The sequence below is a fragment of the Solanum dulcamara genome, chromosome 6 (assembly GCF_947179165.1).
Source record: "Solanum dulcamara chromosome 6, daSolDulc1.2, whole genome shotgun sequence".
Taxonomy (NCBI): Eukaryota; Viridiplantae; Streptophyta; class Magnoliopsida; order Solanales; family Solanaceae; genus Solanum; species Solanum dulcamara.
In genome coordinates, this window is record NC_077242.1 from 8,345,317 (window position 1) to 8,362,192 (window position 16,876).

The 16,876-nt window shown below is 30.7% G+C and overlaps 1 protein-coding gene across 1 annotated transcript; it reads left to right on the forward strand.

The window, feature by feature from the left end:
• Window positions 1-565: 565 nt before the first annotated feature.
• On the forward strand, window positions 566-1,314 carry LOC129892389 (uncharacterized). The gene is made up of 2 exons (XM_055967959.1): window positions 566-999; window positions 1,109-1,314. The coding sequence occupies exons 1-2, from the start codon at window positions 626-628 to the stop codon at window positions 1,164-1,166; spliced, it is 432 nt and encodes a 143-aa protein (XP_055823934.1). The 5' UTR covers window positions 566-625; the 3' UTR covers window positions 1,167-1,314.
• The last annotated feature ends 15,562 nt before the right edge of the window (window positions 1,315-16,876 follow it).

Here is a 16,876-nt window from a genome sequence, read left to right on the forward strand (position 1 = left end):
TTTGTTGGTCAATATTATTAATAACTATATCATCATGCATGTTCATATACATAAATTTTGGTTTAAAGTAATAATAGATTTGGTTAGTGAGATCGTGTAATGGTTATATCCGATATAAATGATATAAAAGTTAATAAGAGTAACAATATCAACTATAAATTTCGTTTACATATGTAATAAATGGTTGGTAACTATAAAATGATCGATTTTTTTTACAAAATATAAACTTGTGGACAATTTTTATATTTAAAAAATATAATATCACGCTATGAATTTTTCAAATTAATTTTTTGGAAAATTTTCATCTCATTATTTAAAATCATTAAATAAAATCTACATTTGAATATATAATTTCATCACATAATTTCAAATCACAAAATAAAATTACATGTTCAAACACCTACTAAAATTGTAAATTGAAATACGAAACAAAAAAGTAAGAGTTATTAAAGTTTTAGTGCATTGAGCTACCCTTTACTTTCATATGTAACATCGCATTTCTCTCTCCTACACACTATAAAGAGGTGAATAACGCAGTGTTTAAAGTCACTTGCACGTTAAGCTCTTTACGATCATAAAACTCTCGTTTAATAATTCTTCTTTTATTGTACGTACGTAACACAATATGAAATTTCTACCGGAATTTGCTTTATGTTGGGGTGGTGCAACCATCACCCCAACAGCAATCGACACCACTATTCCTCCTGAGGAAGAAAATCGCTCAAGGAATAGCGGTCAAGCTACAATTCCATCCGCTAATATGCGCGGAGGAAGGAGGAGAAGAGTAGTAAAGTCCAGAAACGGAACGAATTGGAAACCGGCGCTTCTAGTAATCGCAGAAGAAAGAGTAATGTCTGATATTGTTGTTGAAGGTAACGGAGGAAGAAAAGAACGTGCTGTTGTTCCTCCTCCGTCTTCCTGCGCCAAATCTGCTGCTAAAGTTAAAGCTAAATTTATTGCTAGATGTAAATTATCACCTAGACACGGCAACGATTACTGGTATGTAGTCAATTACATCGAAACTCTCTCTCTCTTTCTCTCTAGAAGAAGAAGAATTGTGGAATTTATGAGCTAAATTTTGCTGGGTTTATGTGTAAATTTTTTTCAGGAAATCCACAAGTCCGATGGCCGTGCCCGCGTTTGCGCCGACGGCATTTTTATTCTGAGATTTGCAACTTTGTTATAGTATATATGAATTGTGAATATTAGTGATCCATATTTTTGGAACTTTGTTATATATTTTCTCTCCCTTTTGTATTATCTTTTGTACTATTAAAATTGAGAATTGAATAGAATTATTCGTATTTATCAGAATGATTATCGTAAAACTGTATATATTGGAGTTGACATATTCAGTAAATTTGTGCTAAAACTATACTTCAAGTTGGAATTATTCTTTTGGTGTAAATGTGAATTGATCAGATCGACTCAAAATAAATATCGAATATTGGGTGAAAAAAACAAAAAAAAATTGTCCTAGAAGATCTCAAATTCCATACAAGTCAACTCAACAAAAAGAATGAAAATGAATTTGTTTAGACTCTCGTCAATGGAATGCAGAGAATTGAGAATTTTTCCGAAATAACCTCTCTACTTTTATAAAATTCTAGAGTGTCACAATTGACATTTAACAATACGATAACATTTCAACCAACATTCGACAATGAAGGTTAGCTTTAGCTCATAAATAGTTTGCGCACAACACATTCTCTGGTTAACTAAATATTTTCAATCATTTTGATATAGTGATTATACACAATATACATTACTATAATATAAAGAGGTATAGTAAATCATATTAGTATTACACTTTTAAGAAAGCTACTGTAGAAACATTGTTAACTTTGGACCATCTTAACTACTACCAAAATAAAATAACTTGGAGAGTTGACATAGTTATATGAAAATTTGTATTGTAGTATAAATTATTGCATGTTTTTGAAGAAAATTAGGAAAAGCATATACATTAAAATATGCATAATTTGTAGAACGTTTTTTTATTTATTCCTTTATGTACGTAAATTGTGGTAATCTCCACGTTACAATTGGGCGTTTTTTTCTTTTTGAATTGCCACTTGGTTGTATTGTTTATAAAGTAAAAGGGTGTACAAGATTTCTTCCAACTATAACGAAAATAATCCATTCGTAGCTTCTCTTTGTATATATTTTGCCAAATATAAATATCACATAGATAATAATTCGATAGCTATGGATTGGATAACAATAATAACAATAATGTATTCAGTGAAATTTCATAAGTGGGTTTTGGAGAGGGTTCATTGTACACATATCACACCCTACCTCGTGGAGGTAAAGAGGTAGTTTCCGAAAGATCCTCAACTAAAGTATAACATACCAAAATTGGTGTGAAAAGGGGAAAAACGACAGTGGAGGAATATAGCAACTCATAAGGAAATAGTAACAACTAACGACCACAAAATAATGCGATAACCTAAACACAATCAACAACAAATGACGGTGTAATCAAAAGCAAGACGTATAAGAATATGGCTATACCCCTCAAAAATCAAGACAACACTCCCTACCTACTAATCTTCTACCCTAATACATGACATTCACATCCTCCTATTTATGGATCGGTAATAACCATAATCCAAAATTGAATTTTGAGTATCTGAATAAGACGCTTTAATTTTAATTATATTTTTGGTGCTTTAAATTGACATGCCATATCAATATGAACACACACTGGATTCTGTTTTTAATAAATTTAAAAAAAAATACTAATATTTTCCTATCAGAAAGCAACCAATCTGATTGATATTTTTGCTTCTTAAATTAGAAGCAGTAGTGTGAAAAGAATTTTCCAGAAACAAATTAAAAATAGTGGAGCAACAAATTAAAATGTTGTGCCCCAAAACCAATGGAGATTATTTGTGAATAGTGATTATCATCACGTGATCTGATGGCTAGGTACGTTTTCTGTGGTGAAAAAAGAATTGGATTTCCCTCAGAACTATGGCATTCAGTAGAAGCACATTCATTTATTAGATTTTTATCTCAATTCTTTCTTACAATTAAACGCTACCTTACCAAAAACAACGAGGGTCCCCAAAGAAATTGGACAGGTGCTACTACAAATTTATGAATGATGCTGACGAATTAATAAAATACTATGGGTGTGTTCGGTATTAATAACGGATTCAGAATTTTTATTAAAAGGGTTCAAAAAATAAAAATGTCGTGTCCTATAGGATTTGAACTTGAAACTTTAAGGTGAATATTGAAATTCCTAAACTACCAAGTCAACCTCCGATTTTGTGTTTAAGGGATTCAATATGCACAAGTGAACACTCTCGCCCCTTCCTAGATCCATCCATGTTCGGTATGAAGGAAATGACTCATAAAAAATGTTTTTTTAGAAAATATTTTTAAAAAAAATAAGTGAATTTCTTATTTCTTTTTTTTTTATGTTAGATATATTAATAAAAAATATTATCCTAAAGACATTTACATAATATCTAGATAACTATAGAAGGTGGGGGTGGAAGACAAGAGTGTGGGGTGGACGAGTGGTGTGAATGAGGTCTACGGGGTGGTGTAAACTGTGAACATGGAATGCTTGTTTTCCTTACTTTCACTAGGATAAATATCCTCTTCATTTAAAAAAAAAATTAATAAAAAAACGACAAATCAAACATCAAAAGATTAAAAAATATTTTCCACCTTACAAACCCTAAATGTTTCTAAATATCTGAGGGTTCTTCAGGGGACGAGTGCCCATTGGGCCATGCAAAATTTTAACACACAATGTAACTGTGCAATTTTTAAAAACATTTCTAAGTACAAAAAAAAAAAAAATTGGCGTCGTGAGATAAAGTATTCAATTACAAGTTACAACAATATATAATTACTCATAGTAAACGTGTATATATGTGGTGACCATGAAATCAAATAAGGTAAATAACCTATTATAATAGTTAGATAAATTAACAACGTAAAAATTATATTTTTTTCTACTAAAACAAATATCTATCAATTCATTAAGGACATAATGTTTTTTTTTTAAAATGAAGAAGGTTTTGCCCAAGAGAAAATATTATATATCTCCAAAGTGGCCTTCACATTTGTCTTCAATATATCAACTTGCACCTGTTGCATAACAGAAAATACAAATTAAATTCTCCTCCAATCATTGAACGTAAAAATGATTTACATGATCAATATAATATAAGTTCAATCATTTCAACGACAGTATGGGTAAATTTTCCTTAGATTTAATGTCATTAATTAGGGGGATATAAAAAGGGAAAGAAGACACAAACTAACTAAAATATGACGCACTACTTCAAAATAACGATTGGCAGAGCCAAGTAGCTGGGGCTTAGGAGGTTCATATGAATCTACATTGTTTATACGTGGTTATTAATATTTTTTATATATATAATAGATGTTAAACTTTATTTGACTTCTTAGTGTGTTTACTCGTTCGTGTGAAATTTTTGAATTTGTCATTGATGGCGAGTGGCTACAATGTCGTGAATATTTTCTCCTCTGATCATTATTGCTTTGCATGGCCGTGAATACAGTACTGGTGAACACACGTACTTATATTCATGAGTTCAACCATCAATGTAGCGGAGCTACCCTTACCCGAGGGATGCCAAGCGACACCCTTTCGTTTGAAATTACATTGTATATATATAGGTTAAAATTTGGTTTAATAAATATAATTCAATGAAATACAGTTAAAATAAAAGAATGTTACATCTAACAACACTAGTGTGCATAAATGTTACATACACATGTATCACAATTATGATACATATATACATGGTGCATACACTTAAAAATACATTAACTGAAATATAGATATTGTGTATCCAGCGGAATTGTATGTGTTGATACAATTAGGTTTTGAGGAACAGATACAATGAATTTGAGCGAAGGATGTACAAAATTTGAGATTATATATATTTATTCCTGGGGATTTTGGCACGTTATAGACAAATATAACCAGCCTTGTAGTGCCATTAAAAAGATTATGTGCATTAGGAAGCAATCTAATTAACGCTAAGTAAAAAGTTTGGGCCATCTATCTGTACTCATCCAACAAAGTATGACAATTCTGAGCCCAATAACATAGCAAGAGTCCAATAAATACTGGTCTTTAAAGGCCTTTAACAAAGAGGCTTAAGTTGTTTCAATCCGATAATGTAAAAAATTCAAAGAAAAAAAAGTAATGAAAAATACTACTACAGGACTCAGGTCACTTTATTTGTCGTTGTTGCTAAAAATTGATAATCTAAAATAGTCATCATTTTTTCAAAAAAAAAGAAGAAGATATAATTGAGTGCATTCTTTTCATTTTACCTTTAGGAATAATTATTTTTGAAAGTAATAAATATTGACTAATAGTTACTCATACTCCAATTGCTTAGATTAGCTTTCTTTTTATTTATTAAAGAAAGATTAATGAGAGAATATTTATTAAAGAGAGATTAGCCTTTTAAATGATTAAAGATAATAAATAAGAATATGATAGTCAAAATATATTATTTATTAAAAGACATGTAAATCAGAAATGTGATAAGTAAAGTGATTCGAAGGGAGTATGAACTCTTGAAAAATCTTACTTCTTATCATATATCTATCGTGCACCACCAAATGATGCTTTTTGAAGAGCAAGAAAATTGAACCAAGAGTCAATTCAATGCAAACCACAGCTAAGAATTGCAGTTAAGAGCGTGATATGAGAGAGATACCAAAAGGTTATTACCTAATTTATGTTGACTCGTTTTCAATTCGCTCAAATTTAATCTAACCCGCTCATTTGTCAGTACTACTTCACACGAATCAGTGGTTTGCTTGTTCACAAAAAGTATTTGAGATGTATTAAACGACGTTTGTGAGCTATTAAACTGCAACTAAGCTAGTTTTTAACTTACTCATTGAAAAGAAAATAAAATTGTGCTATTTTGTTGTGCTCAATTCTTGAGAACGAATTTACCTTCTATATGTTCTAAGTGTAATTGATCAAAAAGGTGATCGCATCTACTTTTGAGGTTGGTCTAATCTAATTTGATGACATGTTTGTAGGGAATAATAAAGCGATCTGAAATATTGTGTAAAAGTTATGCCCAGTTAACCAGAGAGATGCGCGCCAAGTCCGGGTCACGGACCTGGCCAATTTTTGCTTCAACTTGAAATTTCGGAAAAAAATGAACTATGGTGAAACACCTCCGCGTCGCGGACCTGCTCCAGTATAGTTCAAATTTGTGCAAAATTTTTCAGATTTTAGTAAGGGCAACTTGGACCATTCCCTAATTACATATAAACGAAGTTGAACGCGTTGTGAAGACATTTTTCAGTCTTTTGCCTCCCCCAAAATCCTAAACGTCATCCTCTTCTCTCTCAAATCATCTCCAACAAATTTTCTCTCAAACTCGAGAATTCAAGCTCTCCATTTAGGACCTAACATCAAGATTTCTTCAAATTCTACTCTAAGGTATGTAAGGCTGCTCATAACATGGATGGAATTCACCCATGTGCCCTACATCTTCTTTAATTTGAATGTTCATAGGAATTGAGTTTTCTTGTTAAATCTATGTCCTAATGAGTTTTAACATCTACTAACTTGATTTTGTTATGTTGATGTTGATAAGTTGAGAAATTGATAAATGCTTCGTGTCTTCACACCTATGAACCCGAATTGATTCCTATATTACAATATTCTTATACTATGGTTGGGTCTAAGAGTTGATTGGTATGAGTTGTTATACATATTTTTGTTATAAACTTAAATATTTTGAGTATCCTTAATTATTGATTTTGAGTCTTGATGAGTCATGATTTAGCCCCAAAAGATTGGCTAAATGAATAGAGAAATGATTGAATAGGATTAACTGTTGTCATAAATGCATACCTAAATTACTCTTGAAAAAATGTGATTGGGATTGATTGGATAGTATGATCGGTCAAGAGGTTTGATTGTGATAGAATTGATAAATTGATAAGGATCCAAATGAAACTTGTCGATATGACTAGATTGTGATACAAGATTTGTGTACCTTTGATTGTTGCAGCGGAATGAAATTCACGAGATCAAAGAGTTGCTCCAAATCTGACTTTGTATCACAAGGAAACAAAGTGTTATGTCACATATTAAATATCTGTTCTTGAATGTCTTAATATTAGTATTTCAAGGAGAAAGATTTTCTTTTTTCTTCTCTCTTTGTTTTCTTTTGTTTTCAGTTCACTGTCATTTTGTTTTTGAGATTAAGCACAAAAATTTAAAAGGGATACATTGTGTACTTTGGAACAGTTACATCCCTTTCAAATTTAATTTTTTGTGCTTATCTTTTTTCAGAAAACTTCGGGTCGGATTGGATAGATCGTCAGGGGCGATCCACGACTCAAAAATCTACAATAAGTATATAGATATATATTTATTATTGAAAAATGGCAATTTTTCATTAACTTGATCTCAATTTCAAATTTTCAACACACTTCAATTGTTCGTCACAACTTAGTTGAATACGGATTTTTTAATAGCATGATCCCTAAAAATCTCAGGTCATCTTATTAACCCCAATTGTGTCCATCAGTTTTATTATTTTTTATCCCGCGCATATTGACATTGCCCTTTGATTTCACATAAAAGTAATTTTTAAGTAAATAAAAATTGAAGAAATCGATGGATAAGTCGATTTTTCCTCTTTTTATTAATCAATTTAGTTCGTCCGTTTATTCTAAAGCAATTTTTGTAATGTTTTTAGTTACTGTTGAGTTATCGATCAATCTGTTAAGAAAAAAAATCAAATTATTAAGAATCGATAACTCAATATGAAAAATGATAAAATTATTACTAAAATTATTAAATTAATAGTTTATTATCGATAAATAAATAATTTTTTAAATTTTAAGTTATTGATTTATGTGATTTTAAACAGCCCAGAAATCAAAATCATAACACTGACAAAAAGAATTTCTCTCTCTTTCTCTCTTTTTAATTTGTTCTACATTCCCCCGTTCCCACCCCTCCCTCCAAAAAGAATTGTTAATTGAGATATAGAGTGAATAGAGAGAAGTTGAAAATATACTTTGACTGATATTTAATTTCGATAGCTCTATGTCTTATCATAAATATTGGATTCTGTAGCCGATTTTTTATCAAGACCCATAGTCATGCCAAACAACTATTAATAGGCTGGGATTAATCAAAACTGAATTGATCGCTGCTAAGCAATGCTATTATTCTCTTTTGTAAGGCTGCAATTCCTATCCTCTCACCCATAGGAATATTCTCCATATTAATGAATTGTTCTATTCTGAATAATCAAAACCTAAGATCTTCTCCAGAAAACCTCAAGAACTCCATCCTAACGCCTACCGGTCTGTTAGGATGTCTCGGAGAAGTGACCTTCTCTTGAATTCTCAAAAAAAACTTTTGTCCCCCCACCCCAATGGGGGCAGAAAACTTGTCGATGTATCGTAATCAAATGGCTCCTAATTGTTCGATCAATTGATAACCAAAACCATCTTTGATAAATGATCACTATGAGTCAGGCTCAATAAAATTTGATCAATCTTATTTTTTGTCGTTAAGGTGAAGGACTTAATCAAGAAAAATTCTATCCAGAGTAAAAAAGGAAGAAAAAATAATGGAAATCCAAGCCTAATAAGATGAACCCTCAAAATCCTGTAGTGGAGAAAGAGACTGATAAAACAATTGTGGTAGAGGACACAATTGTAGATAACATAAATGTCCAAGTTAGTAACAAAGGCTAATTATACCATGAGGGAAATAGTTACAAGAAAAGAATGACAATTGATCCAATGGAGCTTTCCAAGAGATATTAGGTTGCTACTTTAATTTAATTTGAAGATTAATGAAGATAATCAGCCTCTAAAGAACACATGAATACAAACAGAACTTCAACAGGATCACTCGCAAAGAAAACTAACAAAGGGTAGTGTGTATACAATTATCCCTCCAATATATATGTTAATTTGCTCTTGGAACATTAGAGGATTAATTGAATCGCATATAAACATAAAGCGTTTGATCGTAGATTCTCAAATATTTTTGGCAAGTCATGTTTGGATGAAATTTTACTATGCATTTGGCTATAGCCCATAGTTTTTTTTTGGGGGGGGGGGAATATTTGAATTTTTAAAAAAGATATGTTTTATATTCATAAGTTCTAAAAATTATTAAAAATACCCATAAATTTGTATTGTCATTTTATAATGAACATGTTTTGTGAAAAGTCATGACAGTGAACACAACTACTATGAATCAGAAAAAAGAGGAAGAAAACAAAAGAAAAATATCATTGATTTGTATACAAAAAACTACTATTACTACTTGTAATTAGAAGTGAATTCGGAGAGCAAGCTCGAATAAAACTGTATAAAATATGTATAACACCGTATAAATTTACTAAATTCAGTCCAAAACTATAAATAATGGTGCTTTTAAAATATAAAAATTTAGGGTAATTTTTAAAAGTTCCCAAATAATAGAATTTGGCTCAAACACTACTGGAAATTCGGATTGTTTGCCAAAATTATTTGCCATATTTTTTTCCAAATATTTTTGGCAATATCTATGGTCAAACATATCCTAAAATTTGAGATGCCATGGAACCAAAACCAAACAACATAAATGTTTAAAGATCCAACAACACTTTGGTAGGAAATGAAAGTTTATTGACAACTAGACATATGCTCCTAATGGTATGATTTGAGTAGGATGTTATTGAGCTTTCCTACACATATTTATTTCAAGTTATAGACAAACTCTTCTTCTTCAGAAGTTAAATTACCTTTATTTATAGGTTGTATATAGTGGAAGATAGAAAACTTTTATGACAAGATTTAAGGTTGATTAAGGGTCATATCAGGGGACTATGACTATGTTAATAGTATCCTTAATGTAGAAGACTACATCAATGGAGCACCAGTTCATATAGCAAAGAAACTTGACTTTTCAAGCATGTATTGAAAACATAAGGGTTGGTCAATTTAAAAATTCAAAAAAAAAAAAAGAAGAGAAAAGTAGTCAGTACTTCTGGAGTAACAAGAAAGGAGTTGGGGAGAGAATTTATCGTAAAATTGACTAGGTTTTTTGTAATGACCCGTGTGGTCATTTTGAGAATGAGTCATCTCTCTTCCATAAAATACTTTTTTCGTAAATCTAAATTAGAAATTTAGACTTTTCGGTAACTACAATTAATTAATTGACGGGTAATTTTAGATAATTAATTTAATTGATAGGCTAAACTGTTAATTTATTTAAATATCATTATGACTTAGCCTATATATTAAAATAGGTTAGTGGAAGTTTTTCATTTTTAATACTTAATTAAGTAGGAAAGAAAAGAAAGAAGGGAAGAAGCCTACCTGTTGCGGAGAGACGTGGGAGCCGACGGGAGGAGAAACTGACGGTAAGGAACTATCTCAAAATTTTCATATTAGCCATAACATTAATTGCTAGATATAGAGTCTAATATAGTAGAATTTAATAGAATTGAATATTTCAAAGTGCTAGTGTTGCTGGTTCTCCAGAAAGAAAAATGGAAAGGAAGTGCGGTTGTGCCATCATTGGCCAATAATGGGTAATGACCACGTAATGATGGCATAGGATGATATTAGAGAATATAGGTAAATAGATTCTATACTGTGGTCTACTCTTCAATGAATTTGTTGCTTATTCCTATTTTGATTATTATTTTTTTTCAGATTTTATTATACTTATCACACTATGATTTAAGTTTTGATAAAAATTAATATATATAATTAAATATTAGGTGTATTTTATTATATAAATACCATTAGAATTATGTTTTTGGAGGAGGTAAGACTTAACTCTAGTCTTAAAATTCAATACTACGAGACTTGATATACTAATTGACATCAAAATTAGAAATTTGACTATAGATTTGGGTCTAAGTTAGACATATAGTACTAGGGGTGTTGTTCTTTTCGGAATCTTATTGTGATTATTTATTTGACTAGATTATATTGACTTGGAGGCCCAACGAAAAGGGAAGACTCAAGTCCCGAAGTAATTGCCCGATTATTTAAGGCAAGTGAATTTCTAAACCTCAATTTAAGCTTATAGATGCTTGTATTTTCCGTGTCATGTATACTAGGGAGTAATGAGAATTGGACTGAGTTATTGACTATATGATTGGCCTTTAAAAATGAAGATAAGGGGTATAAAATGGTGATCTAATGACATGTATTGGTGGAATTGATATGTTGTGATTGTGGATTTATTTTGGACATGTGAAATGACTATGTTGATGTGAGATAGGAAAAAATTATTATTGTTGTCATGTTATTATCGTGAATTATATGAACATGAATTGATTGCATTGGTTCTGACATATTGTGTTGAGACTGAAAATGATATGAAATAAAAGGGGTCGGGCCACACGCTCCGTGGCAGGTATTATGAAATAAAGGGGTCGGGCCACACATTCCGTGGCAGGATATATTTATTGAGGGGACTGGCCACACGCTCCGTGGCAGGTTACATGGACAAAAATGTCTCCCATGGATTTCAGACTGTGATTCAGCGGATATGTACCGATAGGACAGACATGCATCATTTCATTGCATTGCATTACATTTTGTTGATATTTGTGAATTTGTGTTTATCCTCATATTGCTCTGTGTGTGCTGAACTTGACTTGGTATGATTCATTGATGAGACTATTGATGAGTATTTGTGGACTGTATTAATGTTGTTATTGTACAAATGTAGAGTTGGACTGATTTTATGCAGGTTGTAGTTAAGGAGGTTCGGTTGGGAGGATAGGAGTACTTGTGTCTATCAAGTTTGGCTTAGTTTTAGTTATCCACTTGCTGAGTACTGTGTTATTTGGTACTCACCCCTTGCTTTCACACTTGTGTAGGTTGTGAGCCCGGACCTGCTTGATCTTCTAGCATTTTCTACTACATCCGAGGCTATCATTCCGAGTGTTGAGGTAGTTGTTACATCCATCTAGCGGACACCTCTTACTCTTTTAATATGTTTTAGTCTTATTTTAGAGACAAGGACATTTTGACTGTATTTTCTTTCATATTTCGGTAATGTATTAGTGGCTTGTACACATGACAACCAATCTTGGGAGAGTTTAAGTTTGTTTTACTTATTTTCGGTTAAATTAAATTTGAATTTATTTCTCTTTCTTCCGTATCTATTTTTCATTGGGTATTAGGCTGACTTGTTTCGGTGGGTTGAGATGAGTGCCATCACACCTGGATTCGGGTCTTGACATTTTTGCAAATGAAGATTGATTCCGGGTGTTGATACTCAATTTTGTTCCTCTTTTTCGTCATTTTATTTATTCGAGCATCTGTTTTGTTCGTGAGGCCAAATATAGTACTATTTTAAACTTATTTTTATCGAATTTCGTACAAATAAATATTATTTGTATTATTTTATTATTATTGTTGTTGTTGTAGGAGTCCATCTTTCAATGCGGATATTTTATTCTAATAATTTTATAACATTTTTTATACTTGATAATTTAGTCGTTACCAGTTATATACATTTTTGGTAGAATTTTTATTAAGCACAAATTTCGAATTCAAATTTTGTCAAATTGTATCATATTTTGAAAAAAATCGTCCTCAATATTTTTCCTTTTATGAGAAGAATATTATTATTCTCAAATCAGTTTTGCTTATTTTCACTTCCTCTCTCACATTAATATATCATAAAATCCTCCTAACAAATTCAGGAAAAAACTTTTGTTTCCAAGAAAGAATATTAATTTTATTAAAAAATAATTAATCTTATCATTTCTTTTACATGAAAAAAAAATCCATCTTCGACTCCCTCCCCCAACAGTCTCTTTTCTTATTCCTTCATATATTGATGGGGTACGTATTAGTCATTATAGATATGAAGACCGTCAACAAGATTCGAAATATTTTGAAGAACTTAAAGATTAATAAAAAAAGATTGGAAGGTCAGGAATATATTAAAGTGAAAATTTAAGTAAGAGATTGCTACATTGATTTTAAATAATTAATTGGCTAGACAAAATAATTTCATTGTTTTCTTTATTTTTAGCTCAAGGGTATTATTGGAAGTAGCTTAGGTTAGTTTATATAGTATTTTAAATAGTAAAAACTAGGGGTTATTCTCTTCAATTGAAACTGTTTATTCATCGAGCTTTGACACGTTCTCTCTCTAAGGTCGGAATATCTGGACCTCGAATTAGAAGGCAGATTGTCCTTTAATTGAAACCTTCTGATTTGTTGGGTAAGCTCTTCCTTCTATAAGTTCAATTTATCTTTCACCATTGAATTTATTCTAATAACTAAAATGTCTTTTTAGTTGTTAGATTATCCTTTCTTTTTTCTAAATCTCTCTTCTTTTTTATTTCTTAATCAAATATCTTTCACCATTTGATTTATTCTAGTATCTTTGTCATTGCTTGATTTTTTCAATGTTGTCTCGTTGGAAAATTTTATTCGGGTACTATCATTTCTCTATTTTTACTTCATTAGTTTTATTATTGTGATATATACTTTTTTCCACTTCTTTGATGTGATATATTTTTATTTTTTGTCATTTGTTATTGTAACTTTCCATACTTCGATTATTTTATTTTATCTGTGCCGCTTTCGTTATTTATTTTCCTATATCACTTTGAATTTCTTAACCTTATCTGACCTTTTTTTATGCTTTTATTGAGCCGAGGGTCTCTTGGAAACAACCGTCCTACCTTGGTAGGAGTAAGGTCTGCGTACACTCTACCCTCCTCAGACCCCACATTGTGGAATTTCACTGGATTGTTGTTATTGTTGTTGTTATTGTGACTTATAATTACTATTTCATTGAATTTCTTTGCTTCATTGGTATGATAAATTCTAGAACTAATTAAGTGATGTTACACGAAGCCAGTTTAGGAGGATCCAGCTTCTTACTTGTTTTAGATTCGCCAAAAATCTCAAAATTATTTCAATTTAAGTATGATATTTTTATGACGTCTTAATGGCCTTGCATCATTTACCTAGCTAATTCTTTCGAACTAGTTAAAAGACCAAGAATAGACATACTTTTACCAGTTTGAATATTTATTTACATGCACATCATAAAGTGGCATCGCTTTGGAGTTCAATCACGATGCATGGAGAAGTCAACACCAAGCAAAACGCAGGTGGAATCCTTGCTCCAAGTGGAATTATGTACGTTCTGGTAACTTCAGGCTAACGATTTCTTGCAATTGAATGAAACATATAACTTTATCAAAAGTAAAACAATGTTATTCCCTCATTTTTTTAAAAAAAAACTTAGTACGTTATTATTTTAAACGTTCAAAAACTTTGACAATTTGTATTATATATTTGCTTTTAAAAAATATATCTTTTTAACACACCATTTTCATTAGTTTTAACATAATTTTTTTTTAAGATTGAGGAATAAACTTTTTTTTTAGATTAACCTTGCACTTCTTTCAAAATTGGACAACAAACCATTTTAAACTTTCTTTTTTGTCCCGTCTTATGATTTTTAAGAGGGTCTATCATACAAGATGAAATGAGGGAAAATAATATTGCATTGAGCCCTTTTAATTTATGTCTCCCCTTCTCCTAATCGCACATTATTACTTATCTTTAACATTATGTTTTGTTGATTTATTATTTATTCTTAGACCTTTACATTATAGTTGCCACCAAAATTAAGCTAGGTGGCATGCACTTTGTTAACAAGTTCTATCCTTTTAAAGATTTTATAATTCATGGTGACAATTAGAATACAATATGTGAAACAAGTAATAATAATTATTCTATTGCTATAAGTTGAAATTTTTTCAAATCCTCAATATTAATTCGACACTTCGCTTAATAGGTTAGTGCCTCGTCCTTTGCATTTAATTTCTTATGTATATGTATTTGTGTGCAATTCAATTCCACCTTCTATATGTTCGAATGCTTTTTTGTTGGATGCAAACAGATACGTCTCCTCTTTTTTTGTGCTTACAAAATATTTTTGGATTGGGTGTAGTTTTAGTAAATTAATATCACATGCTAAGATTTCACTTATTTGCTTAATTAAAAATAAATAAGCTTTGCATGTTTAATCACTTATTGATTTTTATCTTAATAAAATCTATAACTTTTTGTTTATCGTTTAATCCCCACATAAGCATGAACCCATATTTGTGAAACTCGAAAAGTTATTAACATTTTTCTTTTGAGATAACGTGAACCCTTGCCCAATTTCTAATGACATAGATTAATAATTAAACTGAGTTATATTTAAATTAGTTTAAAAAATGCCCTAACACATCTTAATTCGTTAAGTGATGACTTTTTCTTTTAAACTTTCTAAAAGAATTATCATGTTGAACCCCTTTTTTTGTGAGAAAAATAAAGCCTGACACCGAAAATGCAATTGTTTATAACAAATTTTAAAGTGATGAAAAATAAATTATAATCACATATAAAATGTGAAGAAACATAATTTTATTGATAAATAGTGCGGGTACGAATTTGTTTGTTCCATTGATTCTTCTCTCTAGATTTCTCCTTGATTCGAGGGCCGTTAGTAGCGTATTTCTCAAAATAACTAGGATGATTTGAACTTGATCGCCATGAAATGATTTGTGGATCTTCTTGAAATCTTTGATTATCAAGACGAGTTTGTCATATTTTGATCTCTTTACAAATATTCTATGAATTTGTGAAATTTTCGTGATATCTTTTTAAAGAAATATAATACCTTTTTTTATATGCATGAATTAAGGTTTAAAGTAGAATAGCCTCCGAGAAACCCTAACTGAAATAAGACTCATCTTGTAGAATCCTATAAAATTTCGATGTCTACGACAATAATGTTGTATGTGATAACTGAACATACTCTAGTGCTTATTAACACTTTAACCACAAGAACTAAAGTCAAAACACCTTTCAAACTTCTTAATGTTAATGAAGCAATCAAAGTATCTCCCCCTCCCGGAGTCCAGGTATCATATATGTCCAAAATGTTTGGACACAAGAAGTTCATGGTTGTCCTTCAATAGGGAAAACATTGTCATCCGTAGTAGCAAAGAACACACTATTAATGTCGTCGACTATTTTATTTGTATTTAATATTAGAATTAGTGACTTTTTCAAATATATTATGTCTAAAAATGAAATTTCTCATAAAAAGACCACATATTTTTTTACATTTTAAATATATTACTAAACAGATCTTATAATTTTGGGGAGCGCGGGATCCAGATAATGAACTTTGGAACTCCCTCCAGCTTAAGATATTTTCCCTCCAAGTTAAGTGTCAAATGACTATTTTACCCCCACTGCTTTACCAAAATGTCCCTATGATCTTTCTTTTGTTTCCAGATCCATATTACCATAATGACAAAAACACCCCTCCCTTTGTTTCAGAAACACAAATACCTACCCTCCGGGCAGATGGGCAGGTTTAATTTTCACGAACACTGTAGCAAAGTTATTAGGCCGAAAAAATACGGTAAAAATCCAATCATTACAGTGTTTTAATATAATTCTATTAATTATATAATATAATATATGTAGATGCATATATCATCTATTATAATGAATTAGTGTAAAGTTATATGTATACTTTTTAAATGAGCCAATTAGGGGTGTGCAAAAATCAAATCGATCAATAAATTGAATCGAAAAAAATGATATTAAGTTATTGCCAATGATTATTAGATTAGAGTCCATTTGGATTGGTTTATAAGTTGTTGAAATAAGCTATTTTTAATTTTTTTAAACGTTTGACTAACGAATTTAAAGTCATTTTGTGTTTAAAATAAGTTCAAAAAATAATTAGGCTTGTTTGGTTCAGCTTATCTAAAACAACTTATAAGCCCCCCCTCCCCCCTCCACAAAAAAAAAAGTTGGGCTAAAGCCA